We start from the raw sequence: 17,488 nt of genomic DNA, 5'->3' as shown, positions 1-17,488 counted from the left end.
GCCTATGGTGCCCTAGTCGTTCTCGCAACGGTTTGCGTGCTTCTGATCCCTTCTCATCACTAATCATGAGAAAACAGTGTCATCACACCCTATGAAAGTAAAAGGGGCTCCTAATCATTAAGCCTCCCAAATCCAACTCGCGATACCATCCAGAAAAGCTGTGTAAATCTGCACTTGACTGACTCCACTAAACATTAACCTATTAGTTACACATTTACAACTCCTAGAAACAATAATTATGTGTTTCTTTCCTTTGGTCACGAAATCTAGCCGAATCGTTTATAGTTTTAGCACTAGAGAAATTAGAAAGCATTTTATTTTTTGTTTTTGCAAGATTTCATTCTTTGGTCTATGTCCTATTTAAAGATTGTCATTTTTCTTTAGATACATCTAACTTCACTGAGCATCTATCACTTGTCAGGCATCAAATGGATGGTTATCACATTTAAATGATCACACTTAAAGCTTTTTAAAAAAAAAAAAATATCTAAATAAGTGTCTCATGCAGGATGGCTGTTGTTTACTTAAGAAAAATGTGGTGAAAATGTAAAATGGTGCAGCCATTATGGAAGACAGTATGGAAGACAGTCCTCAAAAAATTAATCATAGAATTACCATATGGCCAAGCAATCCCACTTCTGAAAGCAGGGACTCAAACAGATACCAATATACCAATGTCTATAGTGGCACTACTCACAATACCCAAGAGATGGAAATAACCCAAATATCCATCAATGGATAAATGGGTCAACAAACCCTGGGATGTCCCTATTCAGCCTTAAAGAGGAATGAAATTCTAATACGTAACACAACATGGATGAACGTTGAGGACATTATGCTAAGTGAAATAAACCAGATGCAAAGGATAAATACTGCATGTTTCCACTCATATGGGTCACCTAAAAGTCAAATTCATAGAGACTGGATTATTCACCTAGAGGTAAACAGTGGTGATGGTTTCACAACAGTGTGAATGTACTTAATGCCACTGAATGGCACGCTTAAAAAAAAATGGTTACGATGGCAAATTTTATGTATATTTTACCACAAGAAAAAAAAAAAAGGATGGGAAAATAGGGAGAGAAAAGTAAATGGCATGAAGATTCAACTTTTCCTGGAAGATGGAGGTTTCTAAATTGCACGTGAGTAGAACACATTATTTCCAGTCAGGGAACTCTGGAGAAGCCCATGAAGCCACGTGGAGGTCAAGCAAACAGCTCAGAAGGGACATCGGGAATCTCATCTTTCCCATGACCTTGTTTCTGTCATGATGGTACTTCACAAAATATAAAATCCAAGCCCCAAACCACTCAGGTTGGAGAAGGGAAGGAGGCCCTGGCGATGCCTTGACTGAAGACCCACAGTTCAGACAGACTGCTTTCCTCCCTGGAGCTACTTCCTGAACCACGAGCTGACTTCTGGGAAGCGCTGTTTCCTGCCTGGCCCGTAGGTAAATCTGGTATAAAGCAATAAATAACCCCGAATAGTGGCCACCTCAGTGGAGGCCTACTGCCTGGTTACATTACTGGCTTTCTTCTACTGTATGAAGAATAAAGGTAAATATCCTCTGATAACAGGCCATAAAACACTACAGAAAAGAGAAAATTTTAAATCATAAGACGGATGACAATTTTCAGTCACCCTCTACATATGAGGGGGAAAGTTCTTAGAAACTTGTGAATATGTACTACATCAGTCACTTGATTTACTTTTAAAAACTATGATTAAGAGTCCAAAGTTGATCAAAAACTATTATAGAGGGGGGCATATGGGAACTCTTATACTTTTCACTCAATTTTCCTATAAATAGAAAACTTCTCTGCAAAATAAAGTCTATTACTTTGTCAAAAACAAACTATTTACACATGACTATCATAGTTATCACTCTAAGAAAGCTTAAACCACCCCAGTTGGCTAATGGGTGGTTTTAAGACTTCACCAAATTTCTCAGGATATCCGGTGTGGACAGCTGTGACTCCCCAGCTAATAATCTGCAGGTTTTAATTTGATCACACAGCTTTTCCAGACTTCATTTCCGTACCTTATGGCGCATAAAGGGCAGGCCAGAGGGAGCCAGTGCCCTCCAAGTATCTGGATACAAATCTCAAAGGGATCCCAGGCCTCAGGAAGTGCACTGGCATAAACAGGCTGCTGTCCGGGTCACTAGGGATTTTCTACCTTTATTGCTCTGGCAACTTTGTCTGTCATCTCACCAAGAATAATGCTCACAGAGCAAGATTTCCAGATTCACTCTCCCCCAGGTAACACATTTTAACTTCTTATCATCTAGAGAATTATAAAACTAGATTTGATGTTTTCCACAAGTCAGGCTTAAAATGATAAATCCAGAGCGTGTTCTATTGTCCCACTGCATTATTCACAACGAAGAACGTGAATACGAATCGATATGTTCTTTACTTGTTCCACATTGTAAGCGTAGTGTGAAATAATGCATAGGAAAACACTTTATAAGATGCTCACTATGGCTGGAAGGTACCACTATCAGAGTTTTAGTTACTTTTCTCAAGTGCCATAGTGATTCTTCTGACAAGTGGTACCTCCCCAAACAATATTTAGAATTAATTCAACTTTTTGCTGTTTGGTTACAATAGGAGTTGAAAATTCTGTCCTGCCTCTTGCACGGATGTTCAAATATCTAAGAGTGTCACTACCATGTTACAAGCAATTTGATGGCTCCTGTAGAGATGAATAATCATGACATAATTTATACCTGTGAAGGTAATAGACAAGGACAAATAAACATTGTTTAAGCATCTGAATTCAGCCCAGTGCCCCCAAATATATGTCCAATACAGTGACATAAATCAATAAGTATATGTTACATCTGAATAAATGCATGAACAAATAATAACAAATAAACAAGCAAATAGTAGATGCTCTGCTATTCGATTAGCAGAGAACAAAAATCGAAGGGAAATGTTAATCTCTGAGCTGCTGAGGGGTTGTGAGACACACACACTCACTGTCAGAGAGCATATAAAATAACAAATATTTCTGAAAAACTAAGGCAGTGAAGATCACATTTGAGGGGCGCCTGGGTGGCTCAGTTGGTTAATATCCGACTTCGGCTCAGGTCATGATCTCACGTTGATGAGTTCGGGCTCACTTCAGGTGAGCTCGAGCCCTGCTTTGGACGAGCCCTGCTTCTCTCTCTCTCTCCCTCTCTCTCTCTGCCCCTCACTCACTTGCATCCTCTCTCTCTCTCTCTCACAAAAAAAGAAAAAAGATCACATTTCAAAGATGTTTAAGCTCTTTGATCCAATAATCCCATTTCTCGGAATCTACACTAAAATATAATCAGACCTTCAGTCATAAAAATATCCAAACATTTGTTGCAGCATGACTTTATAAAATTGGAAATGCCTTATATGTCCAACAATGGGAACAGGTTGAATAAATTATCATGTACCCAGATGGTGACCTATTATTCTGTCATTAAATATTGTTACAGGAATTTCGAAGATGGCCATGAAGAAGAAGTTGGTACTGCCTGGCCCTCCCGGAGTAAACAACTAGAAAACTGGATAAAGTACACAAAAGAGTGGTTCTAAAAAATTAGGGAGGCCTGAGTGGCTCAGTCAGTTAAGCACCCAACTTTGTCTCAGGTCATGATCTCATGATTTGTGAGTTCGAGCCCCACATCGGGCTCTGTGCTGACAGCTTAGAGTCTGGAGCTGGCTTTGGACTCTGGGTCTCCCTCTCTCTCTGACCCTTCCCCACTCATGCTCTGTCTCTCTCTGTCTCAAAAACAAACATTAAAAAGTTTTTAAAGAATTGGACAGCAGGAAGCACAGGACAGTGATTCCGGGGAGACGAGGTTATTGCCTGGAGACACTTTCTGGACAGTGGTTTGTCAATGTCTTACAGTCAAATACTGACATATCCTCTGGCTATGCAATTCCAATCCTAGAGAAACAAAAACATAGGTCCAGAAAAAGATGTGTATGAGAATGTTCGTGGCAGCTTTATTGACAGTAGTCAAAAACTAAGGCAACTAGTACATAAATAAGTTCTTCGATCTAAGGCATAATACAGAGATTACAGTCCACAATACTTTATCATAAACTTCAAAGTCACTAAGAGACTACAGCTTAATTGTTCTCAACACGAAAAAGACATGATAGTTACATGACACGATAGAAGTGTTGGCTAACGCTGCTGTAGTAATCATACTGTGATAAGAAATATATCAAACCAAGTTGTGCATCTCAGACTTTTACAGTGTTGTCAATTACATCTCAATAAAAAATAAATAAAATAAAACAGGTGTTGAGAAAAAGAACTGGAATAACTCAAACAACACAACAAGAGGATGGATAAAACAAATGTTGGCATATTCACGAAGTAAAATACTACCCAGAAATTAAAGAACAAGCCACTAATACCAGCACCTGTGGCTGCGTCTCACAGCACGCTAAAAGAAGCCAGACAAAATGACACACTGTTTAATTCCATTCGTGTATTATATAACCGGAAAAGCTAATCTAAAGTGAGAAACTTGGGGCGCCTGGGTGGCTCAGTCGGTTGAGCGTCCGACTTCAGCTCAGGTCACGATCTCGCGGTCCGCGAGTTCCAGCCCCGCGTCAGGCTCTGGGCTGATGGCTCAGAGCCTGGAGCCTGCTTCCGATTCTGTGTCTCCCTCTCTCTCTGCCCCTCCCCCGTTCATGCTGTGTCTCTCTGTGTCTCAAAAATAAATAAGCATTAAAAAAAAAAATTTTTTTTTAAATAAATAAATAAAGTGAGAAACTTCCAGAGGAGTTGGTGGTGGGAGGGGGAGGGGCTGGTAGAGCACAGACTGGGAAGGCACAGGGGGAGGTGGTGGGGCCGTGGAAACGGTCTGTATTTCGATAAGGCTGTGGCTTACACATGTGTCTGTAGGTGTCAAAACCCACCCAACTATACCCTTACGATGGGTGCATTTCACAGTGTGTAAACTGTATCTCAATCAACAGGAAAAATGAAAGAAGACATTTATTACAGGACTGAATGTACTATTTTAGCTCCATAAACATGCCTTTCCCTAGCTGCTCTCCTGTGTACCCTTCCTCATTCCCTGCTCCCTTCCTTCACTCCCTTCATTTGGGTTGTCTCCCTGATTCCCTAAGCTTCCCTTCCTTATGTTCGCCAAGCACCCTCAACCCCTATTCCACAGGACCAAAGAGGTCTGCTTACTTGCCCATTTCCCCCACGACCAGAGGCCCTGAAGGCCAGACTCGGCCTTAAGTAACAATCAAAGCAGCAGTGATAACAACCAATATATAAGGAAGCCACTGTTTGTTGCGTACCTTCTCTGTGCTAAGGGTTTTCCCCAAATGCCATCACTGTCTTGTTCATCGAGGAATCCTGAGGCCCTAGCACCCAATAGGCAGAGATCATGAATTATTAAATATATACCGTGTTCTCACCCAGGATGGAATAGATCAAAAGGTAATTCCTAAGGCACCTGGGTGGTTCAGTCGGTCAAGTGTCCGACTTAGGCTCAGGTCATGATCTTACGATTTGTGAGTTCAGGCCCCGAGTCAGGCTCTGTGCTGACAGCTCAGAGCCTGGAGCTTGCTTCGGATTCTGTATCTCCCCCTCTCTCTACCCCTCACCTGATCACACTCTGTCTCTCTCTCAGAAACAAACAAACATTAAAAAAAAAAAATCTAAAAAAAAAGGTAACTCCTGGTAATTAATATCACAAGTGATTTTTTAGAAACTTTTTGCCTTGTATTTTTTTATATTTAAAAAATTTCCACTTCTATATCAAAATAAAGGATGTTTCTGCACAGAGAAAAGGTCAATTGAAGACATTGAAAACACAAGAGCTATTTTGAGGTACAGCTGAGGTATTCATGAGCTCCTTTGTTTTTTCCTAGTTGTCCCAGCTTTATTTTTAAGGATAAAGATGCTGCAGTTTGAGTAGATCACTAAGTAAAAAGAAAGAAATAAAAACCCAGCAAACGCTAGAATGGATTCCAATGGCACCATATTTTCCAAAGAAGTATTTCTTCAGAAATTAAAACTTATCTTTATAACAGGAAGAAATAATGATTTCAGAACAGACCTCTCTCTTTCCATACATATACAAAAAAACTGTATTTTGAAGTCAAAATAATTGGGGACACGAAAAGTATATTGAGACAGGGTCTCAAAACCTGTACCGATTTCCCAGAATCCTCACCAAGGCCCAGTCTAAGAAGCCCTGTTGAGTAAGACATACTGTATTAGTGAGGCCAATCCTCTGACTTTCAAAACAAAATAAGGGGCTGGGGATGCTAAGCGAAATGTGCTAAATGGCAATATGCTTATGCTTGACTGTTCAGCAAACTATTGATAATACATAAATGATAAAGCTCAAAAATAAATCTTGTCAGGGCACCTGGGTGGCTCAGCTGGTTAAGTGTCTCACTCTTGCTTTTGGCTCAGGTCATGATCTCACACATCCTGAGATCAAGCTCTGTGCTGACAGTGAGGCGCCTGCTTGAGATTCTCTCTCCCCCTCGTCCTCTGCCCCTCCCCCACTCATACTTGCTCTCTCGGCCTCCCTCTCGCAAAATAAATAAACATTAAAAAAAAATAAATCTTGTCAAGAAACAGAAGTCTGTACAGTCCTTGAAGCCTGGTCTCAGTTAATGTCACTTATTCAGCGCACCTGCCAGGAACATTGAACAATTCAAGGTATAGTATTTGTGTCCCCATTTGATCCTATAGCTCTTTAGGACACCAAAAGATAAAGGCATGGCACCTAAGACGAGCTGTGGGAGGCTGGCAGAAGAAGCCCCTCAGAGACAGGCGTTGTCAGAAGTATGAGGCAGTCGCAGTTTTACAACAGGCCTCCAACTGTTTCCCCCTCCCCCGCTGACAGGCTGGGGGGGTTCCTTGTTTCCTCTACTTGAATCTCCCATGACTGCAACGACTGGGTGGCCCATAGCGCCCAGGGAGGTGCTGCCACGTGACTCTGGAGGCCAGGTCTACGTGGGGACACGACTTCTGGAACTTTCTCTGGAACATCTGTGCTGGAGCCCTGAACTGCCATGTAGGCATTCTGCCTTAAGGCTGCCATGCTATGAGGATGCCCACACCAGCCCACATGGAGAGACCACACAGAGGTCTTGAGACCACATGAAGCCCCCAGCTGCCCCAGCACCCCCTTCTCAGCTGCCCCAGTACCCTCTTCCCAGCTGCCCAGACCCCTCTTCCTAGTTGCCTCAGCACCTCCTCCCCAGCTGCCCCACCTCCAACCCCCATGCCTGCAACCTTACCCATACACCCACTCAATCAAGCCCTTCCTGAAATACTCACCCATAGAAACTGGGATAAATATAATGAATGCTGCTGTTTGAAGGCATAAAGGTTTTGCTGTGATTTCTTACACACTAGATACACAATAGATAACTGGAGAAGTTGCGTATGAAACAATAAAATGAGATAATAAAAATAGGAAAACAAAAGAAAGACTTATCTACGAGAGTAGCAGTTTCACAGAGAACAGGATGAAAAAGATAAAAATGCCTGAGGGACAAGGATTTTGTGTGGCTTACTTCAGACCACAATGAAGAGCTTAAGATTTCTTCCAATCTATTCTTTTTGCCAAACAAATTCAAGAAAAACTTAACATGCGAAATTGGTTGAGTATAAAGTAACAGAAAATTGAAACAGAATGAATCATTTTGAATCAATGCAAGTATACGGTTAACAATAATTCCTACCACAGTTTCCAGGAAGGATCTTTGCCTGACCTCTTTTAATGAACAGCCAAGACTCCCCTGCAATGAGAAACTCCAACTTACATGCAATTCTTGTTCTAAAAATCTTTCAAGATTTTCCCTCTGAAGACTGTGAAATCTGCCTGTTCTTTTCTTATTTACCCTGTCAGTGTGCTTAGCAAACACCTTCTATTTGGATATGACACAATAATAAACCTCAATCTAGTTCTGGTCAATTTTTCAGAAATTTTAGGGAAAAAACAACAGACATCCAAATTAATGAGGTTTTATAAAACCCGGCAAACAAGCAGCTATTGTTTAAAGGTTCGTATAAAACAAAGGCCCTTCTGTGATTATGTTCCCACAACAAAGTGCCACTTCCTAATTAAACCTACACAGAAAATAAAGCGCTGCTTCAAAAGGCAGTTTTATTTTCAGTGCTATAGGAAACATTTCCTTTTTTTACGAAACATATTTTATCTTCTAAACGAACATTACAAATTTTGACTCACAAATCTGACCACCTCCCAGTGACAGTTTTTTCCCAGGTTTTAAAAATTTTCGAGGGAGAGTACAACACATTGGTTCATTTTCCTGCTTCTTGGCCAAAAAACACATGGCCGCTAGCACCCAAATCTACCAGTGACCGTAGGGAAAGGACCCCCTGAGTGGCAACATGAAGAAAGAGAAACAAGGGAAGGGTTTAGGAAGACCCTGAACTATCCCACATCAGGAGGAAATTCTATGAGATCCAGCCAGTCTCCCCGTAACAGGAAAACAGTGATAGGAGACCAGGAACAAATGAGGTGAGACAGTAGCATAGTGTGGAAGGAACCAGAAGTCCCGATTTCCAATCCCAGCTTCAGTACATACAGCCACTTAACCCTGGGTGAGCCAGTGAACCACTCTGTGCTGCAATGTGCTTACCTCCAAAGAGACCATCTGTATTCCAGGACTTCGGGGGAGAACAGATAAAATAATATGGATGAGGAAAAAAATGCTTTGTAATCTATAACCTATACTTATGTTAGTATGTACACAAATATAGATTCCTATATATATTCATTGTATATAAGTACACAATACATAGATTATATGTATACAATATATACATGTATAGATTTAATATGCCATATATAGATTCTATACCTACTGTATATAATTCTATATTATATATTTTTATAAGTTCTATATGATTCTAAATTCTATATGTTATCGATAAGGCTTCCAGTCAACAGCAGGTCAGTAGTTGACTTATACATGAATTTTCAACTGCACAGGTGGTCAGAACCCCTAACCCCCACACTGTCCAAGGGTCAACTGTGTAAGTCCTACACATACATATCATATATATATATATATATATATATATATATAATACATATATGTTCATATGCAAGGTATATGTATAGATTCCTATACACATACAGGCAATAAATATTCCTTTTTAATGGGATCATCAAAATAAAACTAAACACAAACTTGCAGTATGAACCTTGAAACTGATTTGTATTCACTGTATTACTTCATTGGCATACATATGAGATCACACTCTTTCTTTTAACCCAGTTATTACCCATAACAGAAACAGAAAATAACTAAAATGTCAGGCATGGGGATTCTTATGCAAGTGATGGGTAAACCATGTAGAAGAATATTAATGTACTTTCAAAAATTATTAATGATGAGTTTTAGCTATGTTGGGAAATGCTACAAAGTTAATAAAACATCAGGACACAAACATATATGTCAAAAGTTTCAGCTGAAGGGATCGTATTGCCCATTGATGAAGACAGATCCCAGGCTCTTGAACCCCAGTGAGTTCTACTCTTGAGCAAGTTACCTGAACTCCCTAAGTCTCAGTCTTGTCATTTGTCAAAAGGAGATCATAATAAGACCATACTCATAGTGTGAGTATGAGGATTTGATGATGTAACACCCATAATAAATCTGTTATACATGATAGCATTATTGCAGCATTATTAAATACACAGAAATCCATGCAAAAGCCTAAAAGCAATATGCTGATGTTTTGGAGTGAAGGGATTATAAGGTTTTCTGCCTCTTTACACTTACCTGAACCTTCTAATTTTTCTACCATGAGGCCATGTACTTTTCTAACTAGGAAAAAAAATCGTTTTTGACTTAAGAATGTATTTCTCAACATCTGCATAATTGCATCCTTCAGCCTTCTGCTACTAGCTAACTCCAACCAGATTATATCAAGTTCTTGGTTAACCTTTCTTCGGTGATATCTAAAGATCTTTGGGACTTCAAAGTCACTTGTGGACTACAAATATGACAGAAGGAAAGGAAGCTCACATTTATTTAGTGTGTGGAATTTGTCAGGTGCTTGACTAGGAACAACATTTCATCCTCAATGCTGTGACCTTCTACTTTGTAAATTATGAAAGCATACTGCCCAATTACACTTTACGCATCTCCATGGCACCACACAATCAAGAAGTAACAATAAATACATATATAAATAAAGGAACTGCCTCCCTTTTCCTCCACCACTGTCCTTCTTAAAGTCACGGTACCAAGGTATCACCCTGTATGGTCTCTAAGCCAAGATCTAAGGACACACCCAGTCTGTCAATGTATCAAAAGGCACTCCAAGGTTTGCCCATGAAAATTCCAAATTTTGCATTTTTATTCCAAAGCTGATCTAAAAACTTACTATAAGCATATTCAGGATCTGGCCAACCACGGTGAAACTACTGTTCCAGGGTTCAAGGCCGTGTCTCTGTGTTTACATGGTTGCAATGGCACAAGTGATGACCTACTGAGAAGACAGTCTCTGTGCTGGTTGCAAAGCAACCGCAAATCCACCTTTCTATACTCTGCTTTGGGGGGCTTTGAGTGGAGGCAATAGTAGGAGGCCAGAAGACTGGAAGGCAGCCTCCCCCACGCGTCTAGACGCCAATAACCCAGTCGCCTCCCCTGGTTCCCCTTCAGCCATTAGCATCCCCGAGTTCCCTTGGTACTCTCTTCCCCAGTCCTCCAACACTGTTTAACCTGTTCCTCGTGCTAGATACATCCCTGTAAATAACTGGTGTGGTTTCTGATTTCCTGATTGCATGGACCCAGCTGATACAAAACAGCATGTATTTCACAGTATACCAACTTTCAAAAGTTGTGGTAAAATATACGTAACGCAAAAAATGACCATTGTAGCCATTTTAAGTGTGCGGTCCATTGGCACGAAGTACATTCACATTGTTGTGCAGCCATCCCCGCCATCCACCTTGAGAACTTTTTCACCTTCCCAAACTGAAAGTCTGCACCCATGAAACACTGACTCCTCAGTCCCTCCTCCCCTCAGCTCTGGCAGACATCATTCTACTTTCTCTCTCTCTAGAGAGAGAACCACTCTGGTGCTGCCTAGAAGTAGAGTCATGCAGGGTGCCTGGGTGGCTCAATTGGTTGAGTGTCCGACTTCGGTTCAGGTCATGATCTCGCAGTTTGTGAGTTCGAGCCCCGCATCAGGGTCTGTGCTGACAGCTCAGAGCCTGGAGCCTCCATCCAATTCTATGTCTCCCTCTCTCTCTGCCCCTCCCCCACTCATAGTCTTTCTCTCTCTCTCTTCTCTCAAAAAGAAAAAAGAAAGAAGTAGAGTCATGCAGTATTTGTCCTTCTGTGTTTGGTTTATTTCACTTAGCATGTTTTCAAGGTTCATCCATGTTGCTGCATGTATCGGAATTTGCTTTCTTTTAGCTCACCAAACTCCACACCCGAAAAACAAATAACCCAGTGAAGAAATGGGCAGGAAACATGAATAGACACTTCTCTAAAGAAGACATCTGGATGGCCAGCAGGCACATGAAAAGATGCTCAACGTCGCTCCTCATCAGGGAAATAGAAATCAAAACCACACTCAGATACACCTCACGCCAGTCAGAGTGGCCAAAATGAACAAATCAGGAGACTATAGATGCTGGAGAGGATGTGGAGAAACGGGAACCCTCTTGCACTATTGGTGGGAATGCAAATTGGTGCAGCCACTCTGGAAAACAGTGTGGAGGTTCCTCAAAAAATTAAAAATAGACCTACCCTATGACCCAGCAATAACACTGCTAGGAATTTATCCAAGGGATACAGGAGTACTGATGCATAGGGGCACTTGTACCCCAATGTTTATAGCAGCACTCTCAACAATAGCCAAATTATGGAAAGAGCCTAAATGTCCATCAACTGATGAATGGATAAAGAAATTGTGGTTTATATACACAATGGAGTACTACGTGGCAATGAGAAAGAATGAAATATGGCCCTTGGTAGCAACGTGGATGGAACTGGAGAGTGTGATGCTAAGTGAAATAAGCCATACAGGGAAAGACAGATACCATATGGTTTCACTCTTATGTGGATCCTGAGAAACTTAACAGAAACCCATGGGGGAGGGGAAGGAAAAAAAAAAAAAAGAGGTTAGAGTGGGAGAGAGCCAACGCATAAGAGACTCTTAAAAACTGAGAACAAACTGAGGGTTGATGGGGGGTGGGAGGGAGGGGAGGGTGGGTGATGGGTAGTGAGGAGGGCACCTTTTGGGATGAACACTGGGTGTTGTATGGAAACCAATTTGACAATAAATTTCATATATTGAAAAAATAAATAAATTGTCTCTAAAAAATAATAAATACTGAAGTTAATGCCAAAAAAAAAAAAAAAAAAGAATTTGCTTTCTTTCGAAGGCAGAATTATATTCCATTCTATTTATGTACCATACTTGGTTTATTCATTCAGTTATTGACAGACACAGGTTACATCCACCTTCTGGCTATTATGAATAATGCTGCTGTGAACATGGGTGTGCAAGTATCTCCTTGAATTCCTGCTTTCTGTTCTTTTGGGGATATATCTAGAAGAGAATTTCTGGAGCATATACAAATTCTCTGTGTAACTATTTTTTTTTTTTAATTTTTTTTTTCAACGTTTATTTATTTTTGGGACAGAGAGAGACAGAGCATGAACGGGGGAGGGGCAGAGAGAGAGGGAGACACAGAATCGGAAACAGGCTCCAGGCTCTGAGCCATCAGCCCAGAGCCTGACGCGGGGCTCGAACTCCCGGACTGCGAGATCGTGACCTGGCTGAAGTCGGACGCTTAACCGACTGCGCCACCCAGGCGCCCCTCTGTGTAACTTTTTGAGGGACCACTACACTGTTTTCCACCACACTGTACCATTTTACATTCCCCCCAGCAATGGACCACGATTTCAGTGTCTCTGCACCCTCACCAACCCTCGTTATTTTCTGTTGTATTTTTGGTAACAGCCGTGTCAGTGGGTGCAAAGTGGTATCTCACCGTGGTTTGGATTTTCGAATGTCCCTATTGATGAAAGATTCTGCCTGGTATCTAAACTTTGAAAGTAGTGGGTCTCAAACTGGAGATCCTTGGGTTCTTCTACTTGGGTTCCTTCTACCATAAGGAATACATTCAAGTGGAATCAGCAGGGCCTAAAAAAATGCTGACAAGCATTACATTCAAGATACATCAAATGGTGTGCCTGGGTCGCTCAGTTGGTTAAGCGTCCGACTTCGGCTCAGGTCATGACCTTGCAGTTGTGGGTTCGAGTCCTGCATCGGGCTCTGTGCTGACAGCTCAGAGCCTGGAGCCTGCTTCAGATTCTGTGTCTCCCTCTCTCTCTGCCCCTCCCCTGCCCATGCTCTGTCTCTGTCTCTGTCTCTCTCTCTCAAAAATAAATAATAAACATTGAAAAAAATTAAAATTAAAAAAAGATCCATCAAATGCACATGCTAGTTCTCTCACTCAGAATGACTTCTTTAAAATTTTAAGTTGTCACAAAAGATCTCTGACTCAATTCAGGGGTATAGTGCTGAAGACCAAGCTCCGAAGTCACTTGATAGTGAGGAGGAAGTAGTTTGTTATGTAGACTACTCACATATATGTTAGGATTAACATTTGTTAAAGTGAATCTTAAGCTTTCTTTTTCTTCCTTCCTTCTTTCCTTCTTCCCTCTCTCCTTCCCTCCCTCCTTCCCTCCACTGAGGTCATCATCTGGATGTTCCTGAGTTCAAGCCCTGCATGGGGCTCTGCACTGACAGCATGAAGTCTGCTTTGGATCCTCTATTTCCCTCCCTCTCTCCCTCTCTCTCTCTCTCTCTCTCTCTGCCTGACTCCAGCTTGTGCTGTCTCTCTTTCAAAAATAAACACTAAAAAAATAAAATTAAAAATTAAAAAAAATTAAAAACCAGCAGAGAGTAATTCAGATTAGAAGAGATTTAAGAAGTCTAACAATCAAATGTGAGAAGTGGTTTTAATGGATCCTGGTTTGAAAAGGAAAAAGAGCTACAGAAGACATTGTTGGATAAACGGGGAAAGTTCGATATGGATGGTGAAATAGTTATTAGGGAATTGCTCTTAATTTTGTTAGGGCTGCAAATGGCATGGTGTCTCTTCAGGACAAATCTCTTAACGTTTTGAAGCTACAGAAAATATTGTATTGGTACAATATCATCATGACTGCCATTCGCCTGGAAACTGGGAAGCTGAAATCAAGATTGCAGAATGTTTAACAATCTGTGAGGCTCAGGGGTGGGTACGTGCATGCTTACTGTAATATGCTTTCTCCATATTAAAAAATGTTCATAATAAAAAGGCTCAATAAATAAATAAATCTGAGAGAGATTTGCATAATGCACTTTTTAAAAAACTGAGAGCATGACAAAAATTTTACACTGTCTAAAAAAGGTAAAGAGGGGCGCCTGGGTGGCTCAGTCGGTTGAGCGTCCAACTTCAGCTCAGGTCATGGTCTCGCAGTTCGTGAACTCGAGCCCCGCGTTGGACTCTGTGCTAACAAACAGCTCAGAGCCTGGAACCTGATTCAGATTCTCTCTCTCTCTCTCTCTCTCTCTCTCTCTCCACCCCTCCCCTGCTCATGCTCTGCCTCTCTCTGTCTCTCAAAAATAAATAAATGATTTTAAAAATTTTAAATAAAAAATAAATTAAAAAAAAAGGTAAAGACATTTCTGAGTACCAATTAGTTTAAGTAATCTTAATTTGGAAATTTATCTAAAAAGCACTAGAAATTACCTAGAGGTCTATAACTATGTAAACATGCCTATTTTTGAAATATGCTTTAAAGACCTAAAACTGATGAGCCCCCTTGAATTCCTCAAGCCAACTCAGCTCAACCTAAAGCAAAAGAGATCCCTTCAGAGTGAAATCAAATGTGACACATTGCACGATAAATGACAGTCTAACATGGATCTGAAATCCAAAAGCAAAATGTCCAGCTGTTAGTTTGCCTCTACACTCCATATACTATCACATTTCTGATGGTGAAAACGGCTGTATTTTTCCCCTTGAAGATAGAAAATAAACTGAAAAGGCGATGGGAAAACCAAGATCTCCTGCAGTAGAGGAAGAGATTCAATTTCTCACCATTGAAATAAAAACAGGCCAGGCCAAAATGGGGGTTCTTTTCTCTTTCGCTTTAGGGAGGTTTACAAATATTAAGACATGACATAATAACGCAAGACATACGGCTGAAAACAATTGAAAGTATTATTTTACTGAAATACTATGAACCTAAACATGGGGAAAAATCTCCTGAGCTTCACCTTTTGCTACTTTATTTACTGTTATTATTAGAAATAATACATTTTCTAATAGGCCCTGCTAATTCCACTTGAATGTATTCCTTATGGTAGAAGGAACCCAAGTAGAAGAACCCAAGGATTCCCAGAAGAACTCAGATACATTAGAAATAATACAAAAGTTCCTTGTATGTGAATATACACACCATCACCTTGTCTTCTACTTAAACGCCTACACATTTCAAAAACTATTACTTATTTGGGGCACCTGAGTGGTCTGGACGTTCGAGTGGTCGACTCTTGATTTCGGCTCAGGCGACGATCTCACAGTCATGAGATTGAGCCCCACACGGGGCTCTGCGCTGACAGCATGGAGCCTGCTGAGGATTCTCTCTGTTCTCTCTCTGCCCCTCCCCTACTCACGCATGGGTACACTCTCTCTCTATCAAAATAAGTAAATAAACATTTAAAAAAACCCAAAACTAATACCTGTTCAAAGAACTATAATTCTTTGTCATTAAATTTTCACAACTCCTATTTCAACCCTGCAGTGCGTATTTCAAAGATTTGTCTCTTTGAGCTTATAGTTAACATGATATTGATGAGTTCTAATGTAAGAGAAATTAAATGGAAATAAATAAGAATGTCATGCAACGGCTTTTCTGGAGACCTCAAATTCGAGATTTTGACAATAGCCCAAAACACCTGCCATTTCTCTTTCATTCCTTCCTCTCAGATTTCTTTCCTTTTCCTTCACTTTCCCAGAAACATCGGGACAACCAAGACCCATATCATATTTTTCTCCATTCTCCTATGTGGTCTTGAAGCAAAGCAAGAAGATACAGGCATGGCTGGAGCCATTTATACCTTGTCTTTCCCAACTCGTACTGAAGGCTTGCTCACAGAAGTAAGGACAATCCATTACTCTGGGACTCACCGACGGCATGACAGGGCCGGAGCATGGCCAACAGGAGTCACATCATCCCTTTGGTTTCCTAGCCTTATTTTCTACATACAACCCTTATGCAATACCTTTGTGATTACTATTACAGTGATAATAGTAAGCCAATAACCTCAAAAGGAACTCTGCGTTTTGTCCCCTCACCCCCAGGGTGTCTGACGACATGTAGCACACAGCTTGATATGGTATCCCAAACAGGTGAGCATGCCCCGCTCACCCAGATTCCAAGAACACCAAACCACGTGGACACAATTTCACCCATATTCTTGCAGATACCTGGGAATGATAAATGCGACAAGAAATAGACTACTTCTGTGTATCACTTGAATTCACCTGGTGGAAAACAGTCTGACCAGAATGTAAACATGCTCAGACACAAGCCAGACTTTCTGGAAGGGCATCGGGAGAGCACAACTCAGCAATCCATAGACATCCTTCAGTGCTTCTGGCCCGACCTACCTGTCTTAAGTCCAGAGTGATTGTGACCCAGTGATATTCTCTCCCGTTTTGAATACTGGGGCTTTGCCACCAGTTGTTGGTCCCATCGATTGCATGGGATATTGGGTGGCGTTCTGCGAAAAGAAAAAATATAGGCATTCCTCTCAGCTCTTTAAAGTTTTTGACTTCCCAATGGCAAGGCTAGTGGACATGAGTGGCAGTGAAGGTAAACACGTTCGTGACTCCTAACAGAAGCCTTCAGTCATCATTTCTAGAGGTACCAGTCCCCAAGGGCACTTCCGAATAGGAGCGACACTTGCCTTTGGGGTTGGCGCTGTCCGCGTCGCAGATCCGGCACTGTGCGTTGCGCACGGGTCGACCGGGCACGTGCTCCACAAGCTTGCAGGACATCTCGGGCCCCCGCTCCCCACAGGTGGCATTGGTGCTGATGTGCGCGTTGCTGGCAAGATTGAGAATGGCAGGAAACAGCCCTGAAAGTCAGGATTCACCAAGTCAGCTCAGCCACTTGAAATCGAAAGAATGGGATTACTTCATCTCACTCTGCAGGTGACTCAAAAAGAGATTTTGAAGTCTGTGCGCTGAGGGAAGGAAGCCTTACACCGAGCAGCACATACGGCGGATTCAATTATATGAAATTCTAGGACAGGCAAAATTCATCTATGAGGAAACAATCGGAACAGGCAGTTGCAGGGGGTGGGAATTGATGGGGGGGGGTGACACAAGGGAGCTTCGGGGGGTAATGTTACATTCTACATCTCGATAAAGGTTTGGATTACACAGACGTGCTGTCATGAA

General features: G+C 41.4%; 1 protein-coding gene across 3 annotated transcripts in view; it reads right to left on the bottom strand.

Annotated features, from left to right (window-relative positions):
- The window catches only part of LAMA1 (laminin subunit alpha 1), a 168,478-nt gene that overhangs the window by 119,399 nt on the left and 31,591 nt on the right, over positions 1-17,488 (bottom strand). For all 3 annotated transcript variants that reach the window (XM_045459554.1, XM_045459555.1, XM_045459557.1), the window contains exons 2-3: positions 16,993-17,163; positions 16,694-16,806 (exon numbers count right to left, since the gene is read on the bottom strand). In XM_045459554.1, the coding sequence (XP_045315510.1) occupies positions 16,694-16,806; positions 16,993-17,163 (284 nt within the window). The remainder of the gene's footprint in view (positions 1-16,693; positions 16,807-16,992; positions 17,164-17,488) is intronic.

This window comes from Leopardus geoffroyi, chromosome D3 (genome assembly GCF_018350155.1).
Source record: "Leopardus geoffroyi isolate Oge1 chromosome D3, O.geoffroyi_Oge1_pat1.0, whole genome shotgun sequence".
NCBI classification, from domain to species: domain Eukaryota; kingdom Metazoa; phylum Chordata; class Mammalia; order Carnivora; family Felidae; genus Leopardus; species Leopardus geoffroyi.
This window is presented reverse-complemented; position numbering and strand designations above follow the sequence as displayed.